Source organism: Procambarus clarkii, chromosome 3, assembly GCF_040958095.1.
Source record: "Procambarus clarkii isolate CNS0578487 chromosome 3, FALCON_Pclarkii_2.0, whole genome shotgun sequence".
Taxonomy (NCBI): domain Eukaryota; kingdom Metazoa; phylum Arthropoda; class Malacostraca; order Decapoda; family Cambaridae; genus Procambarus; species Procambarus clarkii.
This window is the reverse complement of record NC_091152.1, coordinates 16861192-16887985: the sequence shown is the minus strand read 5'-3', so window position 1 is coordinate 16887985 and position 26794 is coordinate 16861192. Positions and strand designations below refer to the sequence as shown.

General features: G+C 43.9%; 1 protein-coding gene and 1 long non-coding RNA gene across 2 annotated transcripts; one reads left to right on the top strand and one right to left on the bottom strand.

Annotated features, from left to right (window-relative positions):
- The first annotated feature begins 788 nt into the window (after positions 1–788).
- On the top strand, positions 789–5012 carry LOC138368200 (uncharacterized). Its single transcript, XR_011229531.1, has 2 exons — positions 789–884; positions 4385–5012. It is a non-coding gene; the product is annotated as an uncharacterized lncRNA (long non-coding RNA).
- A 4329-nt stretch (positions 5013–9341) lies between these two features.
- LOC123760876 (trypsin-4) lies at positions 9342–25773 on the bottom strand. The gene is made up of 6 exons (XM_045746673.2): positions 25581–25773; positions 18252–18871; positions 16045–16145; positions 13435–13576; positions 12873–13019; positions 9342–11611 (listed from the first exon to the last, which is right to left on the bottom strand). Exons 1-6 carry the CDS (start codon positions 25756–25758, stop codon positions 11342–11344), a joined length of 1458 nt encoding a protein of 485 aa, XP_045602629.2. The 5' UTR covers positions 25759–25773; the 3' UTR covers positions 9342–11341.
- Between the last annotated feature and the right edge of the window lie 1021 nt (positions 25774–26794).

The window sequence follows — 26794 nt, the reverse complement described above, 5'->3', positions numbered from 1 at the left end:
TAAAAGAAGACAGCAATGAACACAATGATAAGGTTGTTTGGATTAAGTACATTAAGATTGGGAGATTGGGTAACACTAGATACAGAGCAAATTTAAAGCTCAGTGTAGGAAACTAAATAGATGAAGTTAGGTACGTTTTGGTTTTGGTTTTAAATAAGGCAAAAGTTTTACAGTTTTTCAATTCACTAGGGAGTGAGTTCCATAGACTAGGTCCCTTAATTTGCATAGTGTGTTTACACAGATTAAGCTTGACCCTGGGGATATCAAAGAGATATTTATTTCTGGTGTTGTGATAATGGGTCCTATTACATCTGTCCAGGGAGAGTTTCAGAGCAGGATTTGCTTTTAAGAACAGGGTTTTGTAAATGTAGTTGACACAAGAGAATGTGTGGAGGGAGTTAATATTTAGCAAGTTTAGGGATTTAAACAAGGGAGCTGAGTGTTGTCTGAAAGCAGAATTTGTTATTATTCTGATAGCAGATTTTTGCTGGGTGATGATGGGCTTAAGGTGGTTTGCAGTGGTAGACCCCCATGCACAGATACCATAATTAAGATAGGGGTAGATTAGTGCATAATATAGTGAGAGGAGAGCAGAGTTAGGAACATAATATCTTATTTTAGAGAGTATACCAACTGTTTTAGAGACTTTTAGAGACTAGAGGGGTATAGTGAGGCGTGACGTCACGGAATGACGTTTGGAGGCAGCCATGACGTCACACAGTAATACAGCATGGGAGGCATGACGTAGTACAGCAGCAGACGTAGCGGCAGTAGTACAGCAGACAGAGGTGGCGCGGTGACGTATATAAGGGTCCCGGAGGCCAGGAGCGCCACACACGGTGCTCAGCTCCCAACACAGGACGATGATGGCCAGCAAGCTCCTGGTGAGTCCACAGTTCTCTCTTGCATGTCCCCTCCCGCCGGCGGCGACCACTCTCCTGACAAACATTCTAGTGTGATAGGTTTCCCCTGGAGGCTGTCCGGATTCTACAGACTGTTAATGCATGCGGGCTGCATGTTGACCAGTTGGTTATTTCAAAGAAAGCAGAGAGATAGCATCAATAAAGTCGGGGTGGGAATTCGTTGTAAATGGAATGTCTCAGGCCTCTGTTATTTAACATATATAATATTTACACTCAGGATTGAGCAGCATTATCGGCAAACGATGACATCTTATTGCTTCATATTTACAATTATTACTTATTTATTTATTTATTTATTTATTTATTTATTTATTTATTTATTTATATATATACAAGAAGGTACATTGGGTTTGTGAGAATACATTGGATAGTACAGTATTTACATTCTTGTAAAGCCACTAGTACGCGCAGCGTTTCGGGCAGGTCCTTAATCTAGCAGATAATTTTAAGTAGGTAAATTCTACCAGAATTGATAGAACTTATAGAATTGATTATAGATAGATAACTTAACCTATCAACGGTATAGGTTAAGTAATAATTGTAATTAAGAAGCAATAAGATGCTTATCTTAACATACTAAGAAGGTTAGGTAAGGTCGGTGTTTTCTATGAAGCTTTTCAAGGTAAACTAAAATATTCACAATCAATTAGTATATCACATATGCACTTATTAAATAAGCCAATATTGACTTAAAGAAAGTGCAAGAACGGGTTGTGGACAAAAATGGGACAGACAAAAACCTATATTTTTGAAGAGTAATTTAATTAGCTTAATTTACACGACTGAAATATATAAATTAATGAAAGGGTGTAATAAAAGGAATATACATAAGGCTGTAAATATATCTATAACGCAATTCTTTTTTTTTTTTTTTTTTTTTTTTTGAGATATATACAAGAGTTGTTACATTCTTGTAGAGCCACTAGTACGCGTAGCGTTTCGGGCAAGTCCTTAATCCTATGGTCCCTGGAATACGATCCCCGCCGCGAAGAATTGTTGTTACAACCAAGTACACATTTTACTGTTGAGTTAAACAGAGGCTACAGTTAAGGAATTGCGCCCAGTAAATCCTCCCCGGCCAGGATACGAACCCAAGACATAGCGCTCGCGGAACGCCAGGCGAGTGTCTTACCACTGCACCACGGAGACTGTTAATATGACACAATAGATATAAATTTAATAAATTTTGATTCAGTATAGATCTTGATAAATACTGGTTTGGAAATAAATTTTCTATATTGGTTTATGGAATGAATTACCGGGTAACGTGATAGACATGGGATAGTTGGAGTGTTTCAGTCGTAGGATAGACATACAGTATATATGAAGGAATTTGGATTGATATAAATAAAAGCTGCAGTGAAGGGATCAATAGGCTTTTTGATTCCTGCATTCTGAAGTTCGTTTGCTATTTTATAGTTTTCTTCTATAGTTTATAGTTTTCTCGCACACCACTTTCCTATATTATGTTAAATCTAATTTCCTTATGATCACTGTTCCCAAACTTGCTTCTCATTTCTATATCATTCACTAGAGTTTCTGCTAGAACCTAGTCTAATATTTTGCTTTTCGTGATGGTTCCACGATATATTGTTGAAGAAAGCAGTTCTCCAACATTTCTGAATTTACATTGTCAATGTTATTTATACAGTTTAATGTACTATAATTAGTTGCCAATGATACAAGCGTTGTCATGACTAGATACCAAGGATACTGCTATACCAAGGATATATCTGCGCACACATGTATCTGTGCACACATGTATCTGAGCACACATGTATCTGCGCACACATGTATCTGTGCACACATGTATCTGAGCACACATGTATCTGAGCACACATGTATCTGTGCACACATGTATCTGCGCACACATGTATCTGTGCACACATGTATCTGCGCACACATGTATCTGTGCACACATGTATCTGAGCACACATGTATCTGCGCACACATGTATCTGTGCACACATGTATCTGAGCACACATGTATCTGAGCACACATGTATCTGTGCACACATGTATCTGAGCACACATGTATCTGTGCACACATGTATCTGAGCACACATGTATCTACGCACACATGTATCTGTGCACACATGTATCTGCGCACACATGTATCTGTGCACACATGTATCTGAGCACACATGTATCTACGCACACATGTATCTGCGCACACATGTATCTGAGCACACATGTATCTGAGCACACATGTATCTACGCACACATGTATCTGTGCACACATGTATCTGCGCACACATGTATCTGAGCACACATTTCCTTCTATCGAGCTTTGGCGGCCTATATGACACACCTTTCATTAAGCCATCATTATTTTCATGTTATTCATTTCTGACAGCTGTGTGTGGCTCAGTTTTTAACCCCTTGTTGTCAGAACATCTATTTGCTTTCTGATATATATTGCTGCTCCCCTCCTTCTCTAATCTATCAATGTGTAGCAATTTGTAACTTCAATTTATATTGAGACAATAGTTAATTATTTTGCACATTCATACATGATTCTGTTAGAGAAATAATATCTATTAATTCTGTGTAGATAAATAAATGCTAAAAGTCAGCTAACATTTTAAATTCAACTGGATAAGATCATTAGGGCAAATGGGGGGGGGGGATCTTGACAAGCTGCCGGCTTCCTGTCCTCATCGAGGCCACTGTGCTGGCTCTCCTGACTGTTGTAACACAATGTTGTCACACTCGCAGGTACTGGTACTGGTGGTGCTGGCTCTCCTGACTGTTGTAACACAGTGTTGTCACACTCGCAGGTACTGGTACTGGTGGTGCTGGCTCTCCTGACTGTTGTAACACAGTGTTGTCTCACTCGCAGGTACTGGTACTGGTGGTGCTGGCTCTCCTGACTGTTGTAACACAGTGTTGTCTCACTCGCAGGTACTGGTACTGGTGGTGCTGGCTCTCCTGACTGTTGTAACACAATGTTGTCTCACTCGCAGGTACTGGTACTGGTGGTGCTGGCTCTCCTGACTGTTGTAACACAGTGTTGTCTCACTCGCAGGTACTGGTACTGGTGGTGCTGGCTCTACTGACTGTTGTAACACAATGTTGTCTCACTCGCAGGTACTGGTACTGGTGGTGCTGGCTCTCCTGACTGTTGTAACACAGTGTTGGCTCACTCGCAGGTACTGGTACTGGTGGTGCTGGCTCTCCTGACTGTTGTAACACAGTGTTGGCTCACTCGCAGGTACTGGTACTGGTGGTGCTGGCTCTCCTGACTGTTGTAACACAGTGTTGGCTCACTCGCAGGTACTGGTACTGGTGGTGCTGGCTCTCCTGACTGTTGTAACACAGTGTTGGCTCACTCGCAGGTACTGGTACTGGTGGTGCTGGCTCTACTGACTGTTGTAACACAGTGTTGTCTCACTCGCAGGTACTGGTACTGGTGGTGCTGGCTCTCCTGACTGTTGTAACACAGTGTTGTCTCACTCGCAGGTACTGGTACTGGTGGTGCTGGCTCTCCTGACGGTAGCAGTCGTCGGGGCTCCGGACTACGGCTACTACACTTACCCCTACGGCCCTAATCCTCCCTACGTGAGCTACTACTACGGAAATTCCCCGTATTACTACTACTACAACTACGGCTATCCGTACTACAACTACGGCTACCCACTCTCCTACAGTTACGTTAATATGATGTCCGGATAGGTGGACTATCCGGATTATCCAGCAGTCCGGATAGGCGGCGACCTGGGCTGCCGGAAGCCCAAGTGAGAGGCTTCAAAATTCTTGGAAAAGTTCCCGGATAAGTTTTTCAAGAAGTTTCAGAAGACTCCGACAAGCCTCGCAAGCCTAGCATCTCCCAAACATGGTATCAGCCTTATTACACCTTTATTTTGGTAAAAGTGCGTAGTAGTTGAATGATGGCGAGTAGTGTAGAGTGCGTGAAGGAGTCCCACGGGGCTTGGGAGCCTACGCACTCAACACGAACATCGTCTGAGTGTGTGAACGCAATTTATTAAAATCGGTATTTGAGGGTGTCTATACACACACATTATTAGGAAATAAACTCACAATTGTCGATTTCAAAGAACTGAAGATAAAATAAATAATTAGTTTACCATTATTTTGTGTTAATATTACGTTCCACGTCGACTAATAAATAAATAAATAAATATGTTTATTCAGGTAAGGTATATACATACAAGTGATGTTACATTAATGGATTGATATATAGATAGAGCTAGTACATACAATGCCTAAAGCCACTATTACGCAATGCGTTTCGGGCAGGAAAAACATTAATATCTAGAACTTAATACTAATTGAGCATAAAGAATAAAAAGTGTTGAGAACAAATACAAATAAAGATAAAAAAAGGGGGGGAACATGACTGAAAAAGCAGCACAAATACAATAGGTTGACAAACAGTGATTAAAAAAAAAAAAATAACAGACATGGGTTGACAATAGAGGAGTGAGGTAGGTTACAGGGAATTTATTAGGTAGTGTTTAGTTTATATCTTAAACTGGTTGAGAGAGGTACAGTCTTTAACATGGTTGGGAAGGTCATTCCACATTCTGGGTCCCTTGATTTGTAGAGCATTTCTAGTTTGATTAAGTCGTACTCTAGGAATATCAAAACTGTATTTATTTCTGGTGTGGTGCTCATGGGTTCTGTTACAACCTTCTATGAAGCTTTTGAGGTCAGGATTGGCATTACAGTTCAGCGTTTTATATATGTATAATACACATGAGAGAATGTGCAGTGACTTAATATCTAACATATTCAGAGATTTGAGTAAGGGTACCGAGTGATGTCTGGGGCCAGAGTTGGGTATTGTCCTAATAGCAGCTTTGTGTTGAGTAATTAGAGGACGTAAATGATTTTGGGTAGTAGAACCCCAAGCACAAATACCATAGTTGAGATATGGATAGATAAGGGAGTAATAGAGAGTAACCAGGGCAGGGCGGGGTACATAATATCTGATCTTAGAAAGAATGCCAACAGTTTTTGAAACTTTTTTTGATATATTTAGAATGTGTCCCTGGACACTAAGTCGACAGTCCGACACACTAGTGCATAATAATAATCTGTGACTACAGCTTCGAACCACCGCCATCAATACAGACTTGTTATTAAAATGTTTGTCATTAGTCAACTGTTCCTGGCCTCTGGTAATATTGGGAGAACCGTTCCTGGCCTCTGGTAATATTGGGAGAACTGTTCCTGGCCTCTGGTAATATTGGGTGAACTGTTCCTGGCCTCTGGTAATATTGGGAGAACTGTTCCTGGCCTCTGGTAATATTGGGAGAACTGTTCCTGGCCTCTGGTAATATTGGGTTAAGTGTTCCTGGCCTCTGGTAATATTGGGTGAACTGTTCCTGGCCTCTGGTAATATTGGGTGAACTGTTCCTGGCCTCTGGTAATATTGGGAGAACCGTTCCTGGCCTCTGGTAATATTGGGAGAACTGTTCCTGGCCTCTGGTAATATTGGGTGAACTGTTCCTGGCCTCTGGTAATATTGGGAGAACTGTTCCTGGCCTCTGGTAATATTGGGAGAACTGTTCCTGGCCTCTGGTAATATTGGGTTAAGTGTTCCTGGCCTCTGGTAATATTGGGTGAACTGTTCCTGGCCTCTGGTAATATTGGGAGAACTGTTCCTGGCCTCTGGTAATATTGGGAGAACTGTTCCTGGCCTCTGGTAATATTGGGAGAACTGTTCCTGGCCTCTGGTAATATTGGGTGAACTGTTCCTGGCCTCTGGTAATATTGGGTGAACTGTTCCTGGCCTCTGGTAATATTGGGAGAACTGTTCCTGGCCTCTGGTAATATTGGGTTAAGTGTTCCTGGCCTCTGGTAATATTGGGAGAACTGTTCCTGGCCTCTGGTAATATTGGGAGAACTGTTCCTGGCCTCTGGTAATATTGGGAGAACTGTTCCTGGCCTCTGGTAATATTGGGAGAACTGTTCCTGGCCTCTGGTAATATTGGGAGAACTGTTCCTGGCCTCTGGTAATATTGGGTGAACTGTTCCTGGCCTCTGGTAATATTGGGTGAACTGTTCCTGGCCTCTGGTAATATTGGGTGAACTGTTCCTGGCCTCTGGTAATATTGGGTGAACTGTTCCTGGCCTCTGGTAATATTGGGAGAACTGTTCCTGGCCTCTGGTAATATTGGGTTAAGTGTTCCTGGCCTCTGGTAATATTGGGAGAACTGTTCCTGGCCTCTGGTAATATTGGGAGAACTGTTCCTGGCCTCTGGTAATATTGGGAGAACTGTTCCTGGCCTCTGGTAATATTGGGAGAACTGTTCCTGGCCTCTGGTAATATTGGGAGAACTGTTCCTGGCCTCTGGTAATATTGGGTGAACTGTTCCTGGCCTCTGGTAATATTGGGTGAACTGTTCCTGGCCTCTGGTAATATTGGGTGAACTGTTCCTGGCCTCTGGTAATATTGGGTGAACTGTTCCTGGCCTCTGGTAATATTGGGAGAACTGTTCCTGGCCTTTGGTAATATTGGGAGAACTGTTCCTGGCCTCTGGTAATATTGGGAGAACTGTTCCTGGCCTCTGGTAATATTGGGAGAACTGTTCCTGGCCTCTGGTAATATTGGGTGAACTGTTCCTGGCCTCTGGTAATATTGGGAGAACTGTTCCTGGCCTCTGGTAATATTGGGTTAAGTGTTCCTGGCCTTTGGTAATATTGGGAGAACTGTTCCTGGCCTCTGGTAATATTGGGTGAACTGTTCCTGGCCTCTGGTAATATTGGGAGAACTGTTCCTGGCCTCTGGTAATATTGGGTTAAGTGTTCCTGGCCTCTGGTAATATTGGGAGAACTGTTCCTGGCCTCTGGTAATATTGGGTGAACCGTTCCTGGCCTCTGGTAATATTGGGTGAACTGTTCCTGGCCTCTGGTAATATTGGGTGAACTGTTCCTGGCCTCTGGTAATATTGGGAGAACTGTTCCTGGCCTCTGGTAATATTGGGTGAACTGTTGCTGGCCTCTGGTAATATTGAGTGAACTGTTACTGGCCTCTGGTAATATTGGGTGAACTGTTCCTGACCTCTGGCAATATTGGGTGAACTGTTCCTGGCCTCTGGTAATATTGGGAGAACTGTTCCTGGCCTCTGGTAATATTGGGAGAACTGTTCCTGGCCTCTGGTAATATTGGGAGAACTGTTCCTGGCCTCTGGTAATATTGGGAGAACTGTTCCTGGCCTCTGGTAATATTGGGAGAACTGTTCCTGGCCACTGGTAATATTGGGAGAACTGTTCCTGGCCTCTGGTAATATTGGGAGAACTGTTCCTGGCCTCTGGTAATATTGGGAGAACTGTTCCTGGCCTCTGGTAATATTGGGAGAACTGTTCCTGGCCTCTGGTAATATTGGGTGAACTGTTCCTGGCCTCTGGTAATATTGGGTGAACTGTTCCTGGCCTCTGGTAATATTGGGAGAACTGTTCCTGGCCTCTGGTAATATTGGGTTAAGTGTTCCTGGCCTTTGGTAATATTGGGAGAACTGTTCCTGGCCTCTGGTAATATTGGGTGAACTGTTCCTGGCCTCTGGTAATATTGAGAGAACTGTTCCTGGCCTCTGGTAATATTGGGTTAAGTGTTCCTGGCCTTTGGTAATATTGGGAGAACTGTTCCTGGCCTCTGGTAATATTGGGTGAACTGTTCCTGGCCTCTGGTAATATTGGGAGAACTGTTCCTGGCCTCTGGTAATATTGGGTTAAGTGTTCCTGGCCTCTGGTAATATTGGGAGAACTGTTCCTGGCCTCTGGTAATATTGGGAGAACTGTTCCTGGCCTCTGGTAATATTGGGAGAACTGTTCCTGGCCTCTGGTAATATTGGGAGAACTGTTCCTGGCCTCTGGTAATATTGGGAGAACTGTTCCTGGCCTCTGGTAATATTGGGAGAACTGTTCCTGGCCTCTGGTAATATTGGGTGAACTGTTCCTGGCCTCTGGTAATATTGGGAGAACTGTTCCTGGCCTCTGGTAATATTCGGAGAAAAAGCTTAGCACAGAGCTGTAGTATTCATTCCTGTACATAGCCAGCTTTAGTTTTTATTATTTATATATACTGTACAAAAGTTCTTACATTCTTGTAAAGCCAGTAGCATGCATAGCGTTTCGGGCAGGATCTTAACCTTAATTTTCCCCGGAATGCTATCCGCCAAATCATTTAACAACGGTACTCATTCACCGCTGTGTGAACAGAGGCGTACAGTTAAGGATTGGCGCCTAATCAATCCTTCCCAGGCCAGGATATGAACCCAGGTCAAATCAGTTACTAAGCGCGGGGCGAGTGTCTTACCACTGCGCCACGGGGACTGCTAATGGCTTCTACCATAAAGGGCTGAGGGTTACAGGTCTAACACAATTTCAAGCAATTAGACACAACAGACTGCATCTCGTTGACACTTTAAATATTGGGAATTTCAGAACACAATAAGCCAGAGCGTTTATTTTAAAAACTCAACTGTTACTTACAAAAATGAGTAACAGATTATTTTTCATGAAGCCTCGATTTATCAACGTATAGAATCTCTTATGCATTTAAGACATACATATATAACTGAAAACTCACACATATATTCAGTTGCATATATGCCTGGAGACCGTTCAGGCTTGTTCGCACATACATATATATGAAGACAGTACTACAGTTTAAAATACATTTGGAAAAATGCTCGTGATGAATGAGGCATCTTCCCAAAGCCTGTCCCCCACAATGTCTGCTAAATAGTGTATATAGATGGATAAAAAGGTGTCTATAGATGGATAATTCTCCAGAATACTTAGTCCTTCAACATGCTCATTTGACATGCAGTTATTGACCTAGTGTGACCTCATTAGGTTTCTTGCCATGATAATAGGAAGCCTAGCCAACTATAGCATGCTATACTCTTAAATACAAAAATATAATAGTCAATGATATATTGAAATCTCAATTAGTATTAAGTTTTAGTCTTTATTGTTTTTCCTGCCTGAAACGCATTGCGTAATAGTGGCTTTAGGCATTGTATGTACTAGCTCTATCTATAAATTCATCAATATTTGTATCGCACCTTGTATGTATGTACTTTACATGAATAAACATTTGAATTTGAATTTGAAAATTTTAAATGTTCTTTCTATAGGGGACGGTAGGATGCCTCACCTGTTTTCTGTGGTGTGAGTGCCCATTTATGTTCAGATGTATTCCTAATTATGAAATCAAAAACTGAACTGCGTTGATCTTATAAACATCTAAGACTACTATAGTTCCAGAAATCATAACTGAGAATACCAGCTGAGTGTGTAATTCAATTGACGCCATAACCCATCACAAGTGAGCCAGACTCCACAGGATTCTGCTGGACGCCGAACTTGATGGCCACTCCTGACCTTACTGGTTATTGTCGCTTGTGGAAGATCTACGTGCTCACCATAGCCCGTGCTACTTCAAACTTTTTGTTCCAAGTAGCAAATCTTAAACAACATTGTGGAAGATGGACAACCAAAAAGTTACGGGTTAGCTAAAAACCCAGACTAGAGCTTCGTCCTCACACGCGTGGGGTACATGGTTCGAGTCTCCTAGAGCCTTAGATTCCTGTCCAGGACGGAGACGATTAGGCGTGTTTTTCTTACGCTGGCGGGTTCAGAAGCAGACGAGTCTAATTTTTTTTTTGGCAGCCTTATACCTATTCCTTCCCGTACCTCATCTTAAATCTTATCTTACCAGTTTTCCCAGGAATACAACCCCTGCCATTCATAATAATTGAATGATGTTGACCAGACCACACACTAGAAGGTGAAGGGACGACGACGTTTCGGTCCGTCCTGGACCATTCTCAAGTCGATTGTGAATTGAGAAGTCGACACAATCGACTTGAGAATGGTCCAGGACGGACCGAAACGTCGTCGTCCCTTCACCTTCTAGTGTGTGGTCTGGTCAACATACTCCAGCCACGTTATTGTAACCCATCGCCTGCATAATTGAATGATAATTAAAATAATATATAAATATTATTAAATTATTACAACCAAGTTGCCAACACTGGGTAAATAATCGCTCGCTGGGCACTGAGCGAGCCTATTGCCACACCACAACACTTTCTTATAGAAATAAATAGGTTCCTGGGAGTTGGGCAGCTGTTGTGATTGTTGCAGCAGCTGTAGCGCCTGATTGTTGCAGCAGCTGTTGTGATTGTTGCAGCAGCTGTTGTGATTGTTGCAGCTGTAGCGCCTGATTGTTGCAGCAGCTGTTGTGATTGTTGCAGCAGCTGTTGTGATTGTTGCAGCCATTGTGATTGCTTGTTGCCGTTGTTATGGGTGGTAACAACTGACCTGGGGAGGGTCAGTTGTTGGCCTAGTGTGACCTCAGTAGGCCTAAGTAGGTTTCTTAGTGTGTTTAGGAGTGCGAGAAGTATCAAGGTGTGTTTGATGTGTGTAGGAGTATGTGACGTGTTAATGATCCATCGCTGAAGCGTGTATGATAATCCAGTCTCTGAAGTATGCCACCTCAGTATACACGCCCGGGTAAAAAGGGTTGCCACAATCTTCCCCCCACGAGGACAAACCATGCAGGCGTCCCCAGCAAAGGAGCGGGCCGCCCCTGTCCCCTTGGCAGGCGTCGGCGTGGCCGTCGGACCAACCGGCGCACATCATGCTAGGCTCCACTGCCTCCTGGCCGTACGACAGCCTACATGTCTCATCCGACACCACGGCGACGTCCACCTGAGGACAAACCGGAGTTATGATTTAGTTACTGTCGGGTTCCCTTCTATAAATTCATTGCTATAATTGTTTATGACGGGAAAACAACAAGTTTTAGTTGAGGATTTGTGGGGGTATAGCTATTTCTTGCTCGTTTTATGTAGATGCATCAACATAATGCGCTTTGTATGTTGTGTAGGTATGTACATCAACAGGCTGCCTGCTGTGCTCTCTAAGTACATCAATATGAAGCCTGTTTTATGAGCTTTATTTTGCTCCTCTAAAATCGAAAAGTTCATCAACGACACACTCACACATCAAGAATGACACACACACTGTGACGCGTTCTCCCTTTCATGCGTCTGAGTCAGGAAAGGAACTCCACTTAACTTCCAAAGGCGACCAGGCACCCCTGAGCAGAGTCAAGCCGGGAATATGGAACCCTTTGTTGTCTTGCGTGAGGTACTAAGATTTCCGCGCCCAGAGACTAATTCTAAGATCTAATTCCAGAGATCTAATTCTCACTTCAACTGAAACTAGAGCATTTACTGTGCACACCGCTAGGGGAGGAGACCAAGAAGTTGAGTACCCCTTGATATCATCCATAGCACTCTGTCAGGGCTGTTGTGTCTTGCTGTCTGCTGATGTTGTCAGCGTGGGAATCAATTCCCACGCTGGTCTTCACACTCTGGTCTTCACTTTGCCTGACGTTCTGTGCTCTGATACTTCCAAGGTCTTCCTCCACCTAAGCGTAGCCTCGCCCTTGACAAATTAATAAGCCTCTCCCCTGCATATATCAACTGAACAATCTTTCCCAGTGTTAATTACCTCAATAGTGTAACTCTACATTCAGCTCAACTCATTTGGTAAGTAGTTAAAAATGGAAACTGCATACGTAAACCCATCAGTAACATAAAACAACATTTAATAAATAGAAAAGTTCAAATTCAATTAACTGATATAATTCTGGCCACAGGGACTTAAGTACAAATCAAATTGCAAATTAATACTAGCTCTGTAAATCAGTATACTCATACAGCAAGCCTAAATGCTGTCATAGCCTAATGACGTTCACTTTGTAACAATGGAACAGTATAAGAGTGGAAGATGACTGGGCATTCCGTAGAAGCATTTTGGCGATAGAGTTGAAAAGTAAGTAAGAAAAGACAATAACTGTACAAAATTTGGGATATAATTGCAAATAAAATTAACGATATCACATGAGAGAAAACGGAAATTTAAGCAGTGAAGAAGAGACAACGAGAAAGAACCAACAACTTACCTTCTGCAGTTTGTTATTGCTGTTGCCATTGTGGATGGTGGCGCCCCATCCTATCACCGTACAGACAGTGTCCTCTGGCACCGTCTCCCCACTGGGAGGCAGCCCAAGCGGCTTCACCAGCTCCCCAAACACCAGCTTCTCCTCCAGCTGTAACCAAACACATACACTGAGGGTTGGGGAGGCTGCGTGTTGCTTAATGTACATGGACGATGTTGGGGACTGTACGTAGAATGTTATGGACGCCATTCAGGGGGTACTGATGCAAGAGGAAATATTTCAAGTTGCTGATATTTGGCGACGCATTGTAGGACTGTTAATAATACTTCATAAATACCAATTAGACACAGAGTATCTACAGTCACTAGTGATGTAGCAGACAGTTGGGAGGTGTAGATGATATTTAAAGACACTAAGAGATAACTTGATATGTCCTTCTTAGAAAAAATTCTACAAATGTCTCCTGCAAGGTGCTACTGACGGAGAGATGAGAGATCCCTCCAGTGAGGTTATCTCCGGAGCAAGGAACGTATCTACCGAGAGAGAGGCAGCCGGCACCACTGACCTTGATAAGGAGGATGTCATTAGCGTTGGTGATGGGGTTGTAGGACTCGTGGGGGATGAAGGTCTTGGCATGCGACACCTGCCCGCCGGGGTCCTTAAGGTCGATGATGCCTGCCACGATACGCACCGTGTTGGGCTCGAACCTGCGTCCCTCACCCACACAGTTCACCGTACCACAGAACCACGAGGAGAAGCAAAGAAAACAGATGAAGATGAGTAAGACGGAGAGAAAGACAGAAAAATATTGAAATACAATGCAGCATAAAAACATCTAAAAGCAGGAAAAGCTGTTGAAATTATAGATATAACAACCAGAAATAAATACTTGCACTATTTTGCATGAAGCACTTAATGTTAAGAATAAACTCAGACATTATAGAGGTGATGCAGTGTGACCCTTGACACTCATACTGCCCAGGAAAGGTTGGTTACCTCCTGTGTCAATCTCATAAGTGAACCTCAGCACTGAACGTCATTCGAATGCCTCCTTAACCCGCAGCAAGTGCTCAATACCAGGTACCTGCAGGAATATGTCGTCTACGTACCTGGACCAGACGCTCGACTTTAGGCCCGTGTCAACAAGGACTTTCAGTTCGACGTCACCCATGTAAAAGTTACCAAATATGACACAAAGGAAGGAACCCATTGTGTGTACCTCTTTACACATGCGCCCATCAGGACCCAGGAAGGCTGCCTCCTTGGTACATGCTTCCTAAGTGTGCCTTCAAGGACGTCAGTGAGAGTGCAAACTGGATCGCGATAAACTCTGACCATCATCAATCCAATATTGTCATCCACGGGCACAATGGCGAACAGAGAGTCAACTTCAAGAGACGCTCTCATTCCTGATGTCTGGGCCTCCCCCTATCCGCTTACACGCGACAATGTCAACAAATTCTTTTGGAGACTTAAGGCTGAACAAGCATGGTGCGTATGAGTCAGCAGAGAGTTGAGTCGCTTAGCCAGTCTTAACGTGGGTGTGGGCATCTGGCTGGTGAAGGGTCGAAGTGGGTTTTCATGTTTGAAAGTCATAATAGTCCTGTATGTATATTAGGCTTTTACTCTCCTGTTGCTTTCCGCAGGTGAAGTCCAGACATTTTGGTAGTGACAGTTTTAACCAATCTGTTTACCTATGTTTTCAGGTCGGCAGTCGTGTCCCAAGTAATCCTTCGGAATTTAGTTTGATCAGAGAGGATAAAGTTTATTTTTAAATATATTTATACTGTTTGAGGATGACGAATTTTTGGCGATTTATCACCTCTTCTGAAATTGAAATTGAATTCTGACAACTATTTTCTTATTCTCATGGAGCTGTGGCCTCTGTTAAATAATAATGTTTCAGCTGTCCATTTGTATATTGTATAAATCTTATCAATGGTTTGGTTTTCCTTTTGTTTATGCTTCAAAGAAACTTCACTTTATTTAATAATTTTTTTTTAGTCTCCCGTGTTGTGAGGTTTTGGTGCTCTTTTTTTGTGTGACGTCTTATCTTGTGATTATTTCTGCTTAATTAAAATATTTAACATAATATTTAGTGTCAATTATTGTGTAATATTTGTATTTTCATATTGTGTGTAATAGATTATCTAAACTGATTTAATTATTTCGGGTTTATATAAGTTTTTCTTAGTGATTTCAATTTTAATTAAAATTTTAATTAGTGTTTGCTGCTAGAGTAAAATATTAGTTTAATTTTACTTTGTTTTGCCGATATACGTAAGTTAAATTTAAATATTTTGTTTTTTGTATAGCAAAAGTGGTGTCATTTTATATATCTCCTATTTTGTAGTAAGTAGCGTTGTTCGGTAGAAGTTTCTTGTTTGCTGGCTAGTTTTTAATTTTAAATCTCATGAATACGAAGATGTATCCGAAACGTCATTAATTTTAATTAAAAGAAAATTTTCTGTATAGTGTGTGTGTGTATATATATATATATATGTCGTACCTAGTAGCCAGAACTCACTTCTCAGCCTACTATTCAAGGCCAGATTTGCCTAATAAGCCAAGTTTTCCTGAATTAATATATTTACTATAATTTTTTTCTTATGAAATGATAAAGCAACCCTTTTCTCTATGTATGAGGTCAATTTTTTTTTATTGGAGTTAAAATTAACGTAGATATATGACCGAACCTAACCAACCCTACCTAACCTAACCTAACCTATATTTATAGGTAAGGTTAGGTTAGGTAGCCAAAAAAAGCTAGGTTAGGTTAGGTAGACGAAAAAACATTAATTCATGAAAACTTGGCTTATTAGGCAAATCGGGCCTTGAATAGTAGGCTGAGAAGTGCGTTCTGGCTATTAGGTACGACATATATATATATATATATATATATATATATATATATATATATATATATATATATATAATGCGAACAAGCCTGAACGGTCTCCAGGCATATATGCCACTGAAAACTCACACCCCAGATGTGACTCGAACCCATACTGACAGAAGCAATGCAACTGATGTACAGGATCCCTTAACCACTCGACCAACACGACCGGACAAAAGAGGATGGTAGCCGAGGCTATTTCCATCCCCCCGCCGGCACTCAACCACCACACCACCTACCACCACTACCACTACCACCACCACCACCACCACCTACCTACTGACGCAGTGTGCAGTCGTAAGGATGTAGTCGTTAGAGATGATGGTGCCCCCGCACACGTGCACAGGTCCCAGGAAACTTTCCGTCTGCACAGACACCTGCAGCAGTGTTACCAGGTGTTAACATGATCAGGTTAACATCACCAGGTGTTAACATGATCAGGTTAACATCACCAGGTGTTAACATGATCAGGTTAACATCACCAGGTGTTAACATGTATACCTGCCGTGATGTACCGGTGATGATACATATTATACATATTGACCCAAACACGTCTGCTCTGATGAACTAGTAATAATACATTTCTACTGTTGATGTGCCGGTACTGACGTCTGCACGGTGGCGTTACTCTGACGTCTGCACGGTGGCGTCACTCTGACGTCTGCACGGTGGCGTCACTATGACGTCTGCACCGTGGCGTCACTCTGACGTCTGCACGGTGGCGTTACTATGACGTCTGCACGGTGGCGTCACTATGACGTCTGCACCGTGGCGTCACTCAGACGTCTGCACCGTGGCGTCACTCTGACGTCTGCACCGTGGCGTCACTCTGACGTCTGCACCGTGGCGTCACTGTGACGTCTGCACCGTGGCGTCACTGTGACGTCTGCACCGTGGAGCCAGTATGATGTCTGTAGTAGGAGGATTGACTGCTCTCGGTTGACTGATTGACTGACAGTTGACTGCTTCCAACCGAGGGTGTAATATACCTAACACACTTAGTTGAGAGAGACAGAGACAGAGGCAGGCAGGCAGGCAGACAGACAGACAGACAGGTAGGCACGCTGACGGACTTCAGAGCTCCCACCTAAACGGGGTTCACTCATGAACTGAGACAGAAGTCTGTCATCGCTTGTTAAGAAGATACCGACCTCAGGACAGGAGAATTTCACAAGGCGTTGAGAGGAGGTCCATACACGCACTGCCCTCCATGGTAGCCGGTGAACTACTGACTAAGAACTACTTGGGTGAACTACTGGGGAGCCGGTCGGCCGAGCGGACAGCACGCTGGACTTGTGATCCTGTGGTCCTGGGTTCGATCCTAGGCGCCGGCGAGAAACAATGGGCAGAGTTTCTTTCACCCTATGCCCCTGTTACCTAGCAGTAAAATAGGTACCTGGGTGTTAGTCAGCTGTCACGGGCTGCTTCCTGGGGGTGGAGGCCTGGTCGAGGACCGGGCCGCGGGGACACTAAAAAAGCCCCGAAATCATCTCAAGATAACCACCCTATGCCCCCTGTTACCTAGCAGTGAAACAGGTACCTGGGTGTTAGTCAGCTGTCACGGGCTGCTTCCTGGGGGTGGAGGCCTGGTCGAGGACCGGGCCGCGGGGACACTAAAAAGCCCCGAAATCATCTCAAGATAACCTCAAGATAACCCCGCGGTGAAGGAGAGTGAGCGTGGGTATGTGTGTGGCGGGGCGGGTGCAGGTATATGTAGGCATGTCGGTGGCCGCGTGTGTGGAGAGAGTCGACCTTCAACATGTAACTGCATGTCCAGGTGTCTATCCGATTGATTTGGCCTATTGACAAGCTCAGCAAGCAATTACCACCAAAACCCATTAAGCGCGCGGTCAAATTTCACCGTGAACCTGACAGCACGCAGCCGTAAGATTCCAGCCTTCACGCGAGGCTCTTTGCCCATGTCCTCATTACACTCTTAGTCAGTAGTTCACCGGCTACCATGGAGGGCAGTGCGTGTATGGACCTCCTCTCAACGCCTTGTGAAATTCTCCTGTCCTGAGGTCGGTATCTTCTTAACAAGCGATGACAGACTTCTGTCTCAGTTCATGAGTGAACCCCGTTTAGGTTGGAGCTCTGAAGTCCCTCTCTCTCTATCTCTCTGTCTGTCTGTCTCTCTCTCTCTCTCTCTCTCTCTCTCTCTCTCTCTCTCTCTCTCTCTCTCTCTCTCTCTCTCTCTCTCTCTCTCTCTCTCTCTCTCTCTCTCTCTCTCTCTCTCTCTCTCCGTCTCCGTCTCTCTGTCCCATAGTACGTCGTATTTTGAGGTATAAAATCCCATAAAACAAATGATGTCCCCTAAAAATCACAGGGGCTGTCAAAGCAGACGAGGTATGTCGCGTTTTCTATTTCATGATTAGGGTAGACTCGGGAATTTAGTACATCATATTCGTGACGTTTTGGACGTTATAAATGGCTGTGTCAAGAGCTTGACCATGACAGTATCTCTCTCTCTCGCGGGAACATACCTGGTGGGGGAACTCGCCCGGAGCGGCGTCGTCACCCCCGATGATATGGACTTGCCGTTGTGGCGGCTCCCTGGGCCCCTGCTTCAGGTGTGGTGGCTCCCTGGGTCCCTGCTTCAGGTGTGGCGGCTCCCTGGGCCCCTGCTTCAGGTGTGGTGGCTCCCTGGGTCCCTGCTTCAGGTGTGGTGGCTCCCGGGGTCCCTGCCTCAGTTGTGGCGGCTCCCTGGGCCCCTGCTTCAGGTGTGGTGGCTCCCTGGGTCCCTGCTTCAGGTGTGGCGGCTCCCGGGGTCCCTGCCTCAGTTGTGGCGGCTCCCTGGGCCCCTGCTTCAGGTGTGGTGGCTCCCTGGGTCCCTGCTTCAGGTGTGGTGGTTCCCTGGGTCCCTGCTTCAGGTATGGCGGCTCCCGGGGTCCCTGCCTCAGTTGTGGCGGCTCCCGGGGTCCCTGCCTCAGTTGTGGCGGCTCCCGGGGTCCCTGCCTCAGGTGTGGCGGCTCCCGGGGTCCCTGCTTCAGGTGTGGCGGCTCCCTGGGTCCCTGCCTCAGTTGTGGCGGCTCCCGGGGTCCCTGCCTCAGGTGTGGCGGCTCCCGGGGTCCCTGCCTCAGTTCCGACGCCTCCAAGGACAAAGCTGAGGACAATATCAAGCAATAGATGCTGGGTAAATATACCCATTAAATATTTCTAAAGAATATGTGTTATCCTGAAAGCACTAAGTCATAATAACAGGGCTCAAAATTTAACGCTCAACTCACACATCCGAAAATACAGAAAGTGAGAATGTTTCGGGCTGTCGTGGACCACAAGACTTGATAACATATACAATACAAATACAAATGTTTATTCAGGTAAAGTACATACATACAAGGTGTGATACAAAAATTGATGGATTTATAGATAGAGCTAGTACATACAATGCCTAAAGCCACTATTACGCAAAGCGTTTCGGGCAGGAAAAACACTAGACTAAAACTTAATACTAATTGAGATTAAAGTATAAATTGTGTTGAGAAAAATAAGAAAAAAATGGAAAAAGGGGGAACATGGCAGAAAAAAAAGCAAAAATACAATTTGGTCAACAAAACAGCATTGTTTAAAATAGAAGACATGGGTTGACATTTTGGGGTGAGGAAGGTTACATGCAGTTAATTAGGTGTACTTAGTTTTCCTCTTAAACTGGATGAGAGAGGTACAGTCTTTAACATGGTTGGGAAGGTCATTCCACATTCTGGGTCCCTTGATTTGTAGAGCATTTCTAGTTTGACTAAGTCGTACTCTTGGAATATCAAAACTGTATTTATTTCTGGTGTGGTGCTCATGGGTGCTGCTACAAAATTCTATGAAGCTTTTAAGGTCAATGATTGACATTACAGTTCAGCATTTTATATATGTATAATACACATGAGAGGATGTGCAGGGACTTAATATCTAACATATTCAGAGATTTGAGTAGGGGTACCGAGTGATGTCTGGGGCTAGAGTTGGATATTGTCCAAATAGCAGCTTTGTGTTGAGTATTCAGAGGACGTAAATGATTTTTGGTAGTAGAACCCCAAGCACAAATACCATAGTTGAGATATGGATAGATGAGGGAGTAATAGAGAGTCACCAGGGCAGGGCGTGGTACATAATATCTGATCTTAGAAAGAATGCCCACAGTTTTTCAAACTTTTTTTATATATTTAGAATATGTCCCTGGAAATTCAGCTTGCGGTCAATGAGAACGCCAAGGAATTTGCCATCTACTTTGTTACAAATTTGGGTATTGTTAATCCTGAGATTTATTTGATTTGAGGATTTATTGCCAAGCAAAATATAGAAAGTTTTGTCAATGTTAAGGGTGAGTTTGTTGGCAGTTAGCCAAAGATGGACTTTATTTAGCTCAGTATTTACTGTGGCATTTAGAGCAAGGGGATCAGGACTGGAGTAAATGAAGGTTGTGTCGTCAGCAAATAGAATTGGTTTGAGGTGTTGGGAGGCATTTGGAAAGTCATTAATGTAGATGAGAAAGAGGAGAGGGCCAAGTATACTGCCCTGAGGAACACCAATGTTGATGGGTAGGGTGGGAGAAATTGAATTATTCACAGAAACATACTGGAGCCTGTCAGTAAGGTAGGATTTGAGGTATTGCAGGGAGTGTCCTCTGACTCCATAATGATGTAATTTAAGAAGAAGGTTTTGATGGTTGACAGTGTCAAAAGCCTTACGCAGGTCCACAAATAACCCAACAGGGAACTCATTTTTATCAAGAGCTGTATGTATCAAGTTAATCATACTAATAAGTGCATCGTTAGTGCTTTTTGGGGGTCTGAAGCCATATTGACAAGAGCTAAGTATATTGAGTTTGGCTAGATAGGAGTAAAGCTGCTTATAGATTAGTTTTTCAAATATTTTTGACAAGTTTGGCAGAATTTATATAGGTCTGAAGTTGTTAACATCAGTGAGATCACCACATTTGTGGACAGGCGTTACTCTCGCTTTTTTTAGAATATCTGGAAAGGTTTGGAGTTCAAGTGACTTGTTGAAGAGCAAAGCAATGGCAGGAGCTAAAGATCTGGAGGCTTTTTTGTAAATAAGAGTTGGTATCTCCTCAAGGGCACTAGACTTGGTTTTAAGGGAAAGGATTATGTCAGTAACATCAGTGGAATTTGTAGGCTTTAGGTACAGAGACTGTGGATAGTTACTTGTAAGATAGTCCTTAACATCAGTACAGGAAGATGGAATATCATTTGTAAGGGATGACCCAATGGAAGAGAAGAACCTATTGAACTCAAGAGCAGTGTCAGAGGCTGAAAGCAGACCATTATTATTTAACAGGTGTGTTGGTTTGTTATTTATAATCTTCTTTGATTCCAATATTTGAGAAATTGTGCTCCATGTTTTCTTAATGTTGCCCTTTGTGTGGGTAAATTTATCTTCGTAGTATTTAATTTTGGCTCTCCTAATTATTTTAGATAGCAATGATGAGTAATTTTTTGAGAATTCTTTGGAGACGGTTCCTAACCTATACTTCTTCTCAAGGTCATTTTTTTATTAATGGATTTAAGTATCCCCTTTGTAAGCCAAGAATTGTTTAGCCTTGTAGTTGTGACTTGTTTCGTTAGCATAGGACAGTGGGTTACCTTGAGGTTACCTTGAGGTGCTTCCGGGGCTTAGCGTCCCCGCGGCCCGGTCGTCGACCAGGCCTCCTGGTTGCCGGACTGATCAACCAGGCTGTTGGACGCGGCTGCTCGCAGCCTGACGTACGAGTCACAGCCTGGTTGATCAGGCATCCTTTGGAGGTGCTTATCCAGTTCTCTCTTGAACACTGTGAGGGGTCGGCCAGTTATGCCCCTGGCATATATATATTTTATAAAGTACCCACAAGTACCCACATGCCCACCAGGGTATTACATCCTCCTTAACCCCAGACACAAGTACCCACATGCCCACCAGGGTATTACAGCCTCCTTAAGGAGGCTGTAATACCAAGTTCTAAGGACTAAGGACCTTTGTAACACCAAGGAGGTGTTATAAAGGCTGAGAGTTTTTTGAAGAAAAGATTGCACTGCTAGGTTGATGTCCCCTATGTTACCTAATTCGGACTCCCAGTTGACATTATCAGCAGCAGCTATAAAATTGTCTATAGCAGTTTCATTGTGCAGCCTAAAGCTTATCTCCCTTGTCTCTAGAGGTGGTTTGTTAGTGTTGGTTAGGACAAATGTGGGGTAATGGTCTGTAGTGCTATCAGTTATTATCCCTGAAGTAAGTGGAGAGGTTATGTTGGTCCAGATGTGATCAAGAGCCGTGGCAGTACTGTCATCTCAAGATAATCTCAAGAGGGTCGAGGACCGGGCCGCGGGGACGCTACGCCCCGAAATCATTTCAAGATAACCTCAAGATGGTCGAGGACTGGGCCGCGGGGACGCTAAGCCCCGAAATCATTTAAAAAAACCTTCAAGATGGTCGAGGACCGGGCCGCGGGGACATTACGCCCCGAAATCATCTCAAGATAACCTCAAGACGATTGCCGTGTGTACTATCATGTTTTCCGTGATATTGTCCTGAGTATTTTGCGTGTGGGAACTGCCATCTGCTGAACGGTGGGAGTCGAGACATTCTCTTGTCTTGTTTTTCCTTGTTAATTGTCCTTGTCCTTGTTAGTTTTAATCTTGTTAATTGTTGAATATAAAATTTATAAATCGCTTGGAACCATCCAAACTACTTGCTACTTGCCTGACTACTGACCATCTCAAAGATGTAGCCAATAGAAGCTGTCTAACCTATTTACTGCTAGGTGAACAGAAGCATGAGGTTCACGAAAGGTTGTCAAATTGCTTTTGCTCCGGTCGGGACTAGAACCAGGGACTTGAGCTTGAACATCGAAGTCGTTCACCACTAGTCGGGGAGCCTTTATGAGGGAGGTTCAAGGAGGCTGTAATACCCTGGTGGGTATGGGGGTACTTGTGTCAGTGGTTAAGGAGGATGCAATACCCTGGTGGGCATGTGATGTGGGTATTTGTGTCAGGGGTTAAGGAGGCTGTAATACCATAGTGGGCATGTGGGTACTTGTGTCAGGGGTTAAGGAGGCTGTAATACCCTGGTGGGCATGTGGGTACTTGTGTCAGGGGTTAAGGAGGCTGTAATACCCTTGGTGGGCATGTGGGTACTTATGTCAGGGGTTAAGGAGGCTGTAATATCCCGGTGGGCATGTGGGTACTTGTGTCAGGGGTTAAGGAGGCTGTAATACCCTGGTGGGCATGTGGGTACTTGTGTCAGGGGTTAAGGAGGCTGTAATACCCTGGTGGGCATGTGGGTACTTGTGTCAGGGGTTAAGGAGGCTGTAATACCCCGCTGGGCATGTGGGTACTTGTGTCAGGGGTTAAGAAGGCTGTAATACCCCGCTGGGCATGTGGGTACTTGTGTCAGGGGTTAAGAAGGCTGTAATACCCCGCTGGGCATGTGGGTACTTGTGTCGGGTTAAGAAGGCTGTAATACCCCGCTGGGCATGTGGGTACTTGTGTCAGGGGTTAAGAAGGCTGTAATACCCCGCTGGGCATGTGGGTACTTGTGTAAAAATAAAATAAAATAAAATGTTTATTTAGGTAAGGTACATACATACAATAAATTTTTACAAAGATTGGTTGACTTATAGGTAGAGCTAGTACATACAATGCCTAAAGCCACTATTACGCAAAGCGTTTCGGGCATGAAAAACTTAAATGACAAGCTTAATACTAATTGAGCATAATGAGTAGAATGAAAACAAGAAATGAAAACATAGATGAAAAAGCAGCACAAATACAATTATGTCGACAAACAGCGCTCTTTATAAAAAACAGACATTGGCTGACAATAGAAGGGTAAGGTAGGTTACAGGGAATTTATTAGGTATAGCTTCGTTTTTAACTTAAACTGGTTGAGAGAGGTACAGTCTTTAACATGGTTGGGAAGGTCATTCCACATTCTGGGCCCCTTGATTTGTAGAGCATTTCTAGTTTGATTAAGTCGTACTCTAGGAATATCAAAACTGTATTTATTTCTGGTGTGGTGCTCATGGGTTCTGTTACATCCTTCTATGAAGCTTTTGAGATCAGGATTGGCATTATAGTTTAGCGTTTTATATATGTATAATACACATGAGAGAATGTGCAGTGACTTAATGTCTAACATATTCAGAGATTTGAGTAGGGGTACCGAGTGATGTCTGGGGCCAGAGTTGAATATTGTCCTAATAGAAGCTTTGTGTTGAGTAATTAGAGGACGTAAGTGATTTTGGGTAGTAGAGCCCCAAGCACAAATACCATAGTTGAGATATGGATAGATAAGGGAGTAATAGAGAGTCACCAGGGCAGGACGTGGTACATAATATCTGATCTTAGAAAGAATGCCCACAGTTTTTGAAACTTTTTTTGATATATTTAGAATGTGTCCCTGGAAATTCAGCTTGTGGTCAATGAGAATGCCAAGGAATTTGCCATCTAATTTGTTACAAATTTGGGTACTGTTTATTTTGAGATTTATTTGATTAGAGGATTTATTGCCAAACAGAATATAGAAAGTTTTGTCAATGTTAAGGGTGAGTTTGTTGGCAGTTAGCCAAAGATGGACTTTATTTAGCTCAGTGTTTACTGTGGCATTTAGAGCAAGGGGGTCAGGACTGGAGTAAATGAAGGTTGTGTCGTCAGCAAATAGAATTGGTTTGAGGTGTTCGGAGGCATTTGGAAGGTCATTAATGTAGATGAGAAAGAGGAGAGGGCCAAGTATGCTGCCCTGAGGAACACCAATGTTGATGGGTAGGGTGGGAGAAATTGTATTATTCACAGAAACATATTGGAGCCTGTCAGTAAGGTAGGAATTGAGGTATTGTAGGGAGTGTCCTCTGACTCCAAAATGATGTAATTTAAGAAGAAGGTTTTGGTGGTTGACAGTATCAAAAGCTTTACGCAGGTCCACAAATAACCCAACAGGGAACTCATTTTTATCAAGAGCTGTATGAATCGAGGTAAGCATACTAATAAGTGCATCGTTAGTGCTTTTTTGGGGTCTGAAGCCATATTGGCAAGGGCTAAGTATATTGAGTTTGGCTAGATATGAGTAAAGCTGCTTATAGATTAGTTTTTCAAAAATTTTTGACAAGTTTGGCAGGATTGATATAGGTCTGTAGTTGTTAACATCTGTGAGATCACCACATTTGTGGACAGGCGTTACTCTCGCTTTTTTTAGAATATCTGGAAAGGTTTGGAGTTCAAAGTTTTGACAAAAGGAGTTTTGTCAAAGGTTTGGAGTTGGAGGGGTTAAGGAGGCTGTAATACCCCGCTGGGCATGTGGGTACTTGTGTCAGGGATTAAGAAGGCTATAATACCCTGGTGGGCATGTTGATACTTGTGTCAGGGGTTAAGAAAGCTGTAATACCCCGCTGGGCATGTGGGTACTTGTGTCAGGGATTAAGAAGGCTGTAATACCCCGCTGGGCATGTGGGTACTTGTGTCAGGGGTTAAGGCTGTAATACCCTGGTGGGCATGTGGGTACTTGTGTCTGGGGTTAAGGAGACTGTAATACCCCGGTGGGCATGTGGGTACTTGTGTCTGGGGTTAAGGAGACTGTAATACCCCGGTGGGCATGTGGGTACTTGTGTCTGGGGTTAAGGAGGCTGTAATACCCCGGTGGGCATGTGGGTACTTGTGTCAGGGGTTAAGGAGGCTGTAATACCCCGCTGGGCATGGGGTATAGAAAGATATCAATACACGAGCTGAGAACAGGTGAAACATAGCATGGAGAACGCCATGCTATCAAGAGAGGACAATGGCTGGTGGACGAGGATATCGGTACAGTGAGGTGAGGACACAGACGAGACTTACCATGAAGCAGGAGGAGGCAGCAGGATAAACACGTCCACATTTTGTGATACTCGGAGCTGTTGTGGAACTCCCACGCCACTTGTGTCTGGCTCTCTCCCTCTCTCTCACTCTCTCCATCCTTCAGCTGCCACTCTCCCACGCTCACCTTTCGTTCTCGCCTTCCGATAAATTTACACATTTCTTATATCTGGTTCACTCTGCTTCTCCTGCTTCCAGTGGTGGTGGTGTTGTGTTGCCTGTTGCTCTTGTTCTCTCCAGTACTCTGGTGACACTGGGGGTACTCCCTCCCTCCTTCCCTCCATCTGTACATGTACTTTCCCTCCCTCCCTTTGCACATGTACTTTCCCTCCCTCCCTCCCTCTGTACATGTACTTTCCCTCCCTCCCTCCCTCTGCACATGTACTCTCCCTCCCTCATTCCCTCCCTCCATCCCACCCTCCCTCCCAACCTCCCACCCTCCATCCCTCCCGCCCTCCCACCCTCTTTCCCTCTCTCCCAACCTCCCACCCTCTCTCACCCTCCATCCCTCCCTCCCTCTCAACCTCTCAACCTCCCACCCTCCCAACCTCCCACCCTCCCTTTCTCCCTCCCACCCTCCCTTTCTCCCTCCCTCTGCACATATACTCCCCCTCACTCCCTCCCTCCCTCTTCACATACCTGAGTTTACCTGAGGGCCACTAACAGGAGTGGCCTCGACGAGGACAGTTATTCAGTCGTCATTCTACTCATTATGCTCAATTAGTATTAAGCTTGTCATTTAAGTTTATCATGCCCGAAACGCTTTGCGTAATAGTGGCTTTAGGCATTGTATGTACTAGCTCTACCTATAAGTCAACCAATATCCTTGTAAAAATTTATTGTATGTATGTACCTTACCTAAATAAAATTGTATTGTATTGTATTGTATTGTATTGTATTGTATTTACTCTTAATACTTGTTACTGTATTGGCTTAAACTCTTTCTCTTTTAACGGTAAATTTTACACTCAAACTTTCGGTGTCGCTGTGGGTTCCCCTCTCTCCCCTGTTCTTGCCAATCTCTACACGGAATACTTCGAAACTCTTCTTCTGCCCACTACTGATGCTCATCCCTCTCTCTGGCTTCGCAATGTTGATGACATTTTTGCTTATGGCCTCAGTCTTTTCCAGCCTTTCCTCTCTTAACAATCTGGCTCCTTCCATCCATTTTAAACTTGAATGGAAATCATTTTGTT